The sequence below is a fragment of the Helobdella robusta genome (assembly GCF_000326865.2).
Source record: "Helobdella robusta unplaced genomic scaffold HELROscaffold_16, whole genome shotgun sequence".
In the NCBI taxonomy this organism is placed as follows: Eukaryota; Metazoa; Annelida; class Clitellata; order Rhynchobdellida; family Glossiphoniidae; genus Helobdella; species Helobdella robusta.
Genome location: NW_008703893.1, coordinates 800,174 through 811,332, shown reverse-complemented (window position 1 = coordinate 811,332; position 11,159 = coordinate 800,174). Strand labels below are relative to the sequence as shown.

At 34.0% G+C, this 11,159-nt stretch overlaps 1 protein-coding gene across 1 annotated transcript in view; it reads left to right on the top strand.

Moving 5' to 3' along the window:
- The window catches only part of HELRODRAFT_132800 (hypothetical protein), a gene marked incomplete at both ends in the record, with an annotated part of 11,226 nt that extends 2,756 nt beyond the window's left edge, over window positions 1-8,470 (top strand). Inside the window, 2 exons of the mRNA XM_009015462.1 lie at window positions 7,700-7,872; window positions 8,380-8,470. Of these exons, the coding sequence (XP_009013710.1) occupies window positions 7,700-7,872; window positions 8,380-8,470 (264 nt within the window). The remainder of the gene's footprint in view (window positions 1-7,699; window positions 7,873-8,379) is intronic.
- Window positions 8,471-11,159: the final 2,689 nt, after the last annotated feature.

The window sequence follows — 11,159 nt, the reverse complement described above, 5'->3', positions numbered from 1 at the left end:
ATGATGTCACGATGATATTGCCATGTCATGATGATGTACCGCGTGATGGTGTTGGAGATAAATAATGGACTATGAAGGTGTCAGTTGGTGGACGTGTATTGATTGATTGATGGCTAGATAGATAGATTAAATTAATTTATTTTTAAGAGATATTTTTAATTAAGAAGTAAAAAATGGTCATTAACCGTTCCATTGGATAAGTTTATATATTAAATGATGATTGGCTTGATGAATGGAAGAAGAGTTATTAACTATTTTTCATTAAATTTAACAAAATAATATCATTTGAACAAACAAATGGAAATTTTCTGAGAATCATTTTTTTTGCAAAAGTTTTTTTTCCAACTTAAAAAATTTTTCAACATTTTTGCTATTTTTTTTATTTCAAAATGTCTTTAGATCAATAAAATTAAAGTGCATCAAATACCTGTATATGTTTGTTGGTGTGTATTGTGTTGGGTTATATATATATTGTATTATATATATATATATATATTGTATTAAGCATGCTCCTTCAGTTATATACACATATAACATCCAACACTGTTAAACTGTAACAATTCTTTGTTGTTATTTATTCAATGCTAAATTTTTGGACCGATATTTTTTCTTTCATACACGTCCGATGTACTAGAAACAATAGATAAATCTGGTTTTTGTGTCATGCTTATGCAGATGACATGCTCAACTACATAAAATACGTTTGATAAGAAAATCCTTGAAGAAATGTACGATTGAAGGTTTAATGCATGCGTTCATTCACTCTCGGTCGGACTACTGCAACAGTTTGTGTTACGGTTTACCGAGAAATCTGTTGGAATGTTGCAGTCTATTCAGAATCGTGCAGCAAAAATTCTTCATGAAGCGTATAGATTCGATATCGTATCTCCGATTCTTACTCAGCTTCATTGGTTGACTGTCGACTAGCGAATAATTTTTAAAGTTTATACAATGATGTTCAAATGCATGCTTAATTCTGCACCAGAGTATTTGATGGACAAATGTCGGTTGAAAGCTTCATCTTCCATCGGCTTTCGTTCGGGCAGTTTGTGCCATCATTCGGTTCCGTTAACTCAAATGAAACTTGGATCTCGAAGCTTTGCAGTGTTTGGTCCTCGAATCTGGAGCAGTCTTCCCAGTTATTCAATTTCAATGTAATATCAATTGATAACGTTCATTTTCTATTGATTTAATGATTGATTTATTTGTTTATTAGTTATTTTTGACAATCGTTCATTTTTGTAGCTGCTTTTGAAAAACTTAATTAACGCCGTATAAATATTCTAATAATGATATATATATTTCATATGTTTGATTTATGTAAGTACATTATGCTTGCACATTGTATGAAGCTACACCTGCATTTCTTAATACTAAATATAATTCTTTTTTTAGCATACAGACACACAAATATTCAAACACACATGCGCACACACATATGCACATATACAACACTAATGCACTAAAAATAGCGCGCTAAAGATGGAAGCATAGACAAGTAGAGACGGAATAACCAACGCTTAAAATTAAAAATGAAACCTTTTTAAATTGTTTTTTCCCCATTTCTTTCAAAAACTTTTTTGCTTCGTTCTGTTTTGAAATAATAATAGTAATAATAATAATAATATGAAGAAGAAAATTATATTATTTATATTTCTTTAGGAATGGCATTAATTAAATTTAATGTGAGCAATTCATTTATTCACATTTATGAGGAAATTTTTTTCGGAATTCATCTAAAAAAAAATGATTATACTTCCGATGCAAATACATATTCATTTATCCATTAATAAATATAGCGGTGTTTAAGTGTGGAGTTCATACCATTATTCATGTCTTTTTATTCTGTTATTGTTATTTTTATTATTATTACTACTACTACTACTACTACTTTTCTTTCGAATTATTTCTGAAAAATGTAAACCTTTATCTTGTACCTGGTACATAAGCTAAGAACATTTTAAAAACAGTCTATCTGACACATTTCAAATTGCTATTATTATTTATATTATTATCTATATAGCTATTTGCTTAATTTTATTGTTGTAGTTACTATTATTATTATTGTTGTTGTTGTTGTTGTTGTTGTTGTTGTTGTTGTTGTTGTTGTTGTTGTTGTTGTTGTTGTTGTTGTTATTACTATATCCTCTCATCACATACCATCCATCATTCATCATACACACACTGGATTAAATTTCATGTTCATGGACTGATGCACATTCAGTCATTCGGTACTTGCATACCAACTACTTACGCTTTCCTACTTTCATCTGGTAGAAATTTGGCGTCATTTTCATCATTGAGTTATATAATATTTACAGCATTAATAATATTAATAATTAGTTTTATTATATTATTATTATTATTATTGATGTTGTTATTATTATTTCTTTAACCTTGTCATGTCATTTCTCATAACTAAATTTCATTTAAGGAGATATTCCTTTAAAGTTTTTTTTTATCTGTCTTAAACTGGTTTGAGGATTTGTGAATTATTGTTATCGCTATGACGATTGTGATGATGATGAAGATGGTCGGTGATAAAGTTTCTTGTGATTATTTCAATGAAAGTGATGTTATATTGATTATGATGTTGATATATTGGTGGTATATGATGATATATTGGTGATGATGTTGATGTATTGATGATATATTGATGATGATAGTACATTGATGATGGTTGTTTTGCACTCATCATGGTAGTAAGAGAAATATTTTTCTGACAACGATAAGAGTAATCATAATGATGATAATGAGGAGGAGGAAGAGGAGGAAGATGATGTTGATTGTTAATAGCGATTAAGATGAGTGATGAAATTATTATTAATGCTGATAACGATGCTGACGCTTTGGAAGTAAAAATTCGGAGATTTTTTTTGTTCCTTTCCATTCCATATCATGCCATCAATCAATGAGGAAGATTATCACGTAATCACTGTCATTATCATCTGATCGCCTAATCATTAAACACCTAAGCCGCTGACGCACTTTGAACTACAATTTTAAGCATCTTGCGTGCATTGTGTGCGTGCCCGTGAAAGAGCTTATGTTACATAACCTTCTTCGAACTCACGCACACACAGACACGCAAGCAGACGGACAAACAAGGCGTTTAATGATCCATTTAGATGTCCTATCTTTAATTTGGCCCGTCTATAAACGCAATCACATTATTTCTTCAATGCTCTTCTGTTTATGTTCACACGGACCTCTCTCTCTCCTCTCTCTCTCTCTCTCTCTCTCTCTCTCCTCATCTCTCTGAGCAAACGAGCGTATTTGTTGGCTGGATCTAGTGTACGTGTTAGTGTATACATTTTTATATTTATTTTTGCTTACATATTCTTATAATGTATGCAATGTACTGTACATATATGTACATATATGTAAGCCTACATACACACATACATAACATACATACTTGAATGCATGCACACATGCATGCATATACATTCATACGTAAATACACACACATACACATACACACACACATATATATATGTATATATATATATATATATATATATACACATTCACATACATTTTTTGAATCAGAAATTTATTCATTCATCTAAAGAAAAAAAAGACTCAACGTTCGGAAGCTTAGTCTTACACGAGCCTCGTAAACAAGAAAATAAAAAGGCGTTCTTATAGATTCAGGCCTCTACATCTATCAGATATATACATACTTGGATATAGATAGATGCATAGATATACGTAGCTATATTGATATATTAATATGTAGATATGTGGGCAAATGTTTAAATGGATTTCACGGAACTCACACATTTGATACGCTTTTTTTTAGAATGCTTTATATTGATATGCATAGATAGATAGATAGGTAGGAAGGTAGGTAGGTAGGTAGGTAGGTAGGTATGTTGGTAGGTAGGTAGGTAGGTAGGTAGGTAGGTAGGTAGGTAGATAGATAGATAGATAGATAGATAGATAGATAGATAGATAGATAGATAGATAGATAGATAGATAGATAGATAGATAGATAGATAGATAGATAGATAGATAGATAAATGAATTAATGATATTGTCTTTTATCTTAAAAAAATATACAAAAATGATGAATACACATGCAAGTATACGCAAATACACAAGTACCAAATCACGTACCATTGTTTAAAACTGCTCTAAATGCGTGTAACACATTAACGCATCTGCAGACGCAAAAACGTTTCAAGTCATCCAAGCCGTTTTCAAAGTACCTAATCATATTTTATATTTTTAACGTAACTTTCAGCCAATGACATTAATGCGAACAATATTGTATATTGCAGTGTATTGTATGCGTATACATACCAGATGTACCTGCACTGTACACTGTACTATCGCATGGGTACATACATAACCATGAATACAACGAAGACGCGGTTAACCTATAATGAATGAGTGGTTAATGTTGGCCCGGCCTGTTCACGTGCTTATTATATGACGATGATTCAAGCTTCTGTAACGTGTATGGAGTTGAAACTGCTCATAGAATTGAGGGTGATGAAGATGAAGATGTCGTTTATGATGTGGATGATGCCGATGATGAAGATGGTGATGATGATGTAAGTATTGTAAGGTGTACTGTTGCTATTGATGTTGTTGAATTCGAAGATGACGTTGATACGTTCTCGTACCATTAAACGTCGTGCCCATGATGCCCTGTCGACACTGCTCGTTACAAACGTCAATCAAACTAGCTTCCCGTTAATGTCACTGGTTATTTATTATCAAGGTCATCTGCATGGATACAACCAACATCCTCATCATCGTAATCGCGGTCATGTTTCATGCTAGCACTCTTGAAAGCTTTATAGCGCGGTCTCATCAGGATCATTTTGTATTAATTTCAAAGAAGCACACACACGCACGCACGCACATGCATACACTTATAATTGCATGCTAGCGAGTACACAGACGTTAATGTACACTAAATTTGTATTAAGCTCTAATCTGGATGTGCCATTAAGAAGCCTTTGCCTGGCTTATCCACTCAACCTCGCACGCACACGCGTACACACACACACACACACACAAGCATACACACATGTGCAGGTACACATACACTCACGTGTAAATTCAAACGTACATGCTCACATAATTGCCTGTCCTAAAATACGCACGCACACCAATGTAGATATTTATTCACGTACACATATGTTTCCATCCAAATTGCACGTACATCCACATGAAATACATTCACATCCGCATGCATACAGACGCTGTCAAACATATTTATACAGACTAACATTCTTTTAGAACTAGACAAGACAGCTCTCTAAGTTGGTGACGTGTATGTGATGTTTGTATGTATTTGTAAGTATTTGTGTGTTTGTATGAGTGTATGTATGTATAAATTTATAGGTGGTTGGATATATGATTATTTGTATAAGTATGTATGTATGTATGAATTGAAGTAAGTTTAGTTGTTTACTTCCCTTCACTCTTCTGTCTCAACTTCAGTTCTATACACAACACAAAACAGGCACTTTTATTCATTTTTACGTTGTGAAAACTCACTAGCTTAGCGTGCATATTCGCCTCACATCAAACGACAAACACGAAATACAAGGTCAAACAAACATTGCATACAAACATGCCATTGTGTCGGTTTGATGTCTTGGATTCAAAATGTATGTGGAACTTTTGGGCTAGTAAAAAATGACGCCGAGTATGTAGCTACTGGCAGCGTCAGAAAAACTACATTCACACATACAAACCACAAGCATTCAATCGAGTCATACTAACAAGCGTCATGCAAACAAACAGTAGTAATCAATGTACGAAAAACGTACAGTGCATTGTACAAACATCATACACACTGTACACAAACTGCATACAAACGTTGTACAATCCATATATACGTACAAAGCACAACAAAACCAACACGCATTACAATGCAAAATCACAGAGCAAAGCATTCCAAGCATAAACAAGTGGCGGTTGGTGCTGGCGGTTTCACAGCTCGCTTCATTTTAGCTCATTCATTCATGGCAATGCAATTTCCATCTTATTCTATTAGATTTTAATGCATGTAACAGGATTACTGTGTCGTTGCATAGATATTACATACTTAAGTGTTCTCTTTCTCTCTCTCTCTCTCTCTCTCTCTCTCTCTCTCTCTCTCTCTTTTCTCTCTCTCTCTCTCTGTGTATGTGTGTGTGTGTTTATGTGTGAAATGTATGTTTTTCTACTTGGTTTTTGTTTGTTGTAATTTATTAATTATTATCATTTTTTACTATTTCTTCATCTTATTTTGTTATCCTTGTTATAATGGATGGATGGATGGATAAATGGATGGATGGATGTTAAAAAGTCTTCTAACAGACTTTAAAAGATTAGCAGAACAAACGTGCATCGAACACATACGCACAGCGTACAACACTCAAGAGATTTTCTTTGCATTCAAACCAGGTAAAATATTCATATGAAGAGCGCAGAACGTGGTACTCAACCGCCTGCTGAGCCACAGGAATAGGTGTAATAAAGGTGTTAGTGGTTTCATATAACCATCACTGGCCATTTGTGTAGTGTTAATTTGGCTATAACATTCAATTCGAAGATAGCTGCATAATGAAAAAATCACATATACAACTGAAATGACCCAATCATACATACAACCATCACAGAAACGTCTGTGTCCGCATGCCTACATACATACTCATACACGCACATACACACACACGCATATGCACACGCCCACAGGCATACATACATATACATAGACGCATATAATTACTTAAACATAAAAAATACACATAAAACCATGCAAAACGCATTCACACTCATTGAACATCGGGGATATAAGAGACCAGTTACCTCGATTTACATTGCACAACACGTCGCATTCACACACACACACACGTGCGCGCGCGCACACACACACGCACACACCACACGCACACACACCACACGCGTCCTTCATCTTACTTTCAACTCCCTGGCTTATTATCTAATTGTTTTAGCTTTTGCATATTCCATCCAATCATTTCAAGACAGTGTGGCGAGGACGACGACGGCGAGGACGATAAAATGTTAATGTCATAGTGTGATGATGACGATCAGAAAGAATATGAAGCGTTAAGATGTTTTCATAAACGCATAATTAAATATTTAAACTAAATAAATGAATGAATGTTCTCATTCTATTTCCCCACATTCGTGTGATATTTTCACGCAACTACATTCAAGCAGACTTTTGAAATATGCATGTGCATCATTGGAGGTATGAATGACTTCAATATAATTTAAGAACGTTTACATCTCAATCACACATTTCATACTTAGATACACAATTCTGTTGTTAAAAATTTTATATCATGTGTACACTTTCACTTATATAGCGAAATGACCTCTTGCAACTTTAATGTTAAGTTACGATGGCGACGTTCGTTCGTTTGACCTTTACGATGATTGACCTTTCAGCTTTTTGCGGCTATGCAGCTTTCAATTCTCTAATGTTATGTGTATATAAAAAATATATTGTATATATATGCAATACATACATACATATATTGTATATATATGCAATACATACATATACGTATAAACTCTCACGTGATAAATCTGGAAATTTCTGTAGTATCTGCTACAATCTTGATATTGTGTAGAGAAAACATAACGTTCTCCGAACACATAAACACACAAACAACGCACTTAACATGTCACCTGACCTCGCTTGACCTCATTTGACCTGACCCAGATATTCGACCACCACTGTCCGTGGGTGAACAACTGCATCGGGCGAAGGAACTACCGCTACTTCCTGCAGTTCCTGTGGCTGCTGATCATGCATATGCTCTTCCTCTTCTCGCTGCTCGTCGTCTTCATCTGGCAACATAGACACGACCTCAAGGCCTCCAACATTATCATCGCGTTTGTATTATTTCTTTGTTTTCACTTCTTTGTTTGTATTTCATTGTTTGTATTTCTTTGTTTCCTTTTTTTGTTTGTATTTTTTATTTGTATTTCGTTGTTTGTATTTTTTTTATTTGTATTTTTTTGTTTTCATTTTGTAGTGTTTTTTTTGTGGTTTCGTTGTTTGATCTGTTTTTGCAGTTTTTTGAGCGTTCCAATGGTTTTTGTTTTTATTGGCTACTATATTTTGATGATTATTTTTACGAAAATGACGACGACGATGGTGAAGATGATGCTTGATGTCGAATATCGTGAGGATGCAACGGTGATAATGATGATGAATGATGATTATAATGATGACGATGTTAATGTGACCATCATAGAAATAACAATATTCGATTTTTACCGCCACTTAAAGAGCAATGATAACCGTCTGTTATTGCTTTGATATTGGATATGTTCCAGTTGTATCCCTACAATTTTTAATTAGTAACTTATTATAATAATTGACCCCCTCCACTGCAGGTTTTGCATATTGATTGTGATTGGTCTGTTGTGCTGGCCAATCACGGGGCTGGCTATGTTTCACGTCATGCTAGTCAGCAGAGGAAGGACAACAAACGAACAGGTTATTTATTTGCTCTATCAGTCATTCATTTATTTTTTATTCATTTCAGTCTGTTGTCAATCAATCATTCGTTCGTTCTTTCATTCGTTCGTTCATCTATTTGTCTATTTGGTCTTTCAATCGTTTAACTTTTAATTTTCTAAAAAATTTCAAAATGTGTATTTTTTGTGTGTGTTTGTATGGTTAAATGTGTATTTTTGCGTTTGCTTGCTTGCGTGTGTGTGTGTATATGTGTGCGTGCTTGCGTGCGTGTGTTTGCGGTTAGTAGAATTTAAATGATGCACATGTGGTTTCAAAAAAGCATGGAGAACAAAACCAGTGGGTGAATGGACAAGAGGAAGTTGAAGCAATCGTTCAAATGTCCGCCGATGGTGATGATGAAGATGGTGAAAATGATGATGAAGATGATGATGAAGATGGTGATAGTGATGATGGAAAATATGGGGATGGTGATGGATATGTACACCTCAATATACCAACGATGATAATTTTTTTTGTTTATTGTGTATTATTTTTGATGCTGCTGGTTGGGTGGTTCACTAAAGATGAATCAAATTATGTATCTTCACATTTTAATTATCAACATAATCATCCCAATATCATCATTTCCATAATCAACTTTGATATAATCTGTATCATTATCTGTGATCTATTTTTTTCATTTCATCATATCATTTTCATCATCTTCGTTATCAACATCGTCGTCTTAGCACCTTATACAATATCACCATCATCATCGTTGTCATCGTCATTTATGTGTGTGTGTATGTTGTGTGTGTGTATGTTGTGTGTGTGTGTGTATGTTGTATGTGTGTATGTTTTATGTGTGTATGTACACGTTTGTATGTAGGTGACATCCCAAAATTTTGTCTAAATGCATAGACGTTTTGTAAATGTGGATTTATATCTCTCTATATGCGTGCGAATACATTGGTTGGTTTCGTGCCTGTCATATTCGCACCACTTACGTGCTCTGCTTCTGATTTGTTGAGCGACAAAATGAAACTTAAGTAGCTAACTGCTGTTAATATACATAGAAGTATAAAAGTCTGCGTATACGCGTCAGTGTGGATACAAATAAAAGTGTATGGAGTTAGCTCTGATGGTAAGGGTGCTGTTGTTGTTTTGTTATTTGGCACTGGCCTGGTTTGCGAATACTGTCTGAAATCTATCAAGCAGGAAGACAAACGTAGGACACATGCGTATATGATGGGATGTTTATTAGTGTCGTGTTTCGCGGCAGAGCCAAGTGAATTGTATGCAACTAAACTTGCCAAGTGAGGAACTTTTTGCTAACTGTTCCAAGTGCTGAAAGAATGTATACGAAACATAAGTAAGTATCATTCTGAATATAAATGAAAAAATAACTCTTATATTGAAATTAAATGCAGAATCATAAATTAAATAAATGTGTGTGTATGTGTGTATGTTTACGTGTGTGTGTGTGTTTACGTGTGCGTGTGCAAGAAGCAGGCAAACATCCTTTCACAAATTTGTTGAAATCATTTTGAAGCGCTCTCATATTTCGTTGCAAATATTATTATGTTACAGTTACACATTTCATCACATCATTCCTGTGTGTGTGTGTGTGTGTTTGTGTGTTTGTCTGCGTTGTGTGTTATCTATACATGAAACATTATATGTCATATACAATATATATATATATATATATATATATATATATATATATATATATATATATATATATATGTGTATGTATGTAATTCCGTTTCGTTTCGTAACTAAATAAACTTATATGCATAATAAATGAAGTGTCTGGTGATATGTAGGTCAGGTCTTATTTATTTACAATAAAAAATAATTAATCCAGGTTATAAATTATGAACTTGTAGAGTATTCTTTAACGTGTAGGTTTTAAAAATAGATATTGTTTGTAATTAAAAAGGAAGTAAAAATATTTTCTCTTCCTCTGTTTGTTTGAGTATACCATGAAGGCTTTTAGCGTGTAAAAAATTTCTTATTCAACATGTTTATCTCTTTTTGTACAAGTTGAATTGGCAGATCTGTGCATGTGTGTGTATATGTGTGTGTGTGTGTATGTGTGTGTTTGTATATTAGTGTGTGTACGTATATGTGTACACAAGAACCACTTATATAGATAAAGGAGAGATAGAGAGGAGAGCGAGAGAAGGAGAGAGTTTGTGATGAAATTTGGAGAGTTTCCATTTTATTCCTTCAAGAAAATCTATTAACCCGTCTTCTCTGGTACATAATAAAGCATCCCACAACGTATATATTGCACACTCCGCCTGTATTTGTGTATTTAGCTGGTATTTGTAGGCGTATTTATTTTGGTGCGCTTGTCTGTGTGTGTGTCTGTGTGTGTGTGTGTGTGTGTGTGTGTGTGTGTGTGTGTGTGTGTGTGTGTGTGTGTGTGTGTGTGTGTGTGTGTGATTTTGCATATTTTATTTCAGTATTTGTGTATGCAAGGTACGTGATTGGCATAGCGTATTGTTTTCATTTGTATTGTTAAGGATGACTTATGGTGAGTATTTTGTGAGGGAGTAATGTTATAAAATACCGATCAAACACTATGTGGTGTATGCATCTCACATGCAAGATGTTTAATGATTAGCTTTGGTGTACATAATATTCAGGAGGAGCGTATTAATTTTTGATATGCGTATGTTGGTTGGAAGGAGGTACGTGCGTGTTC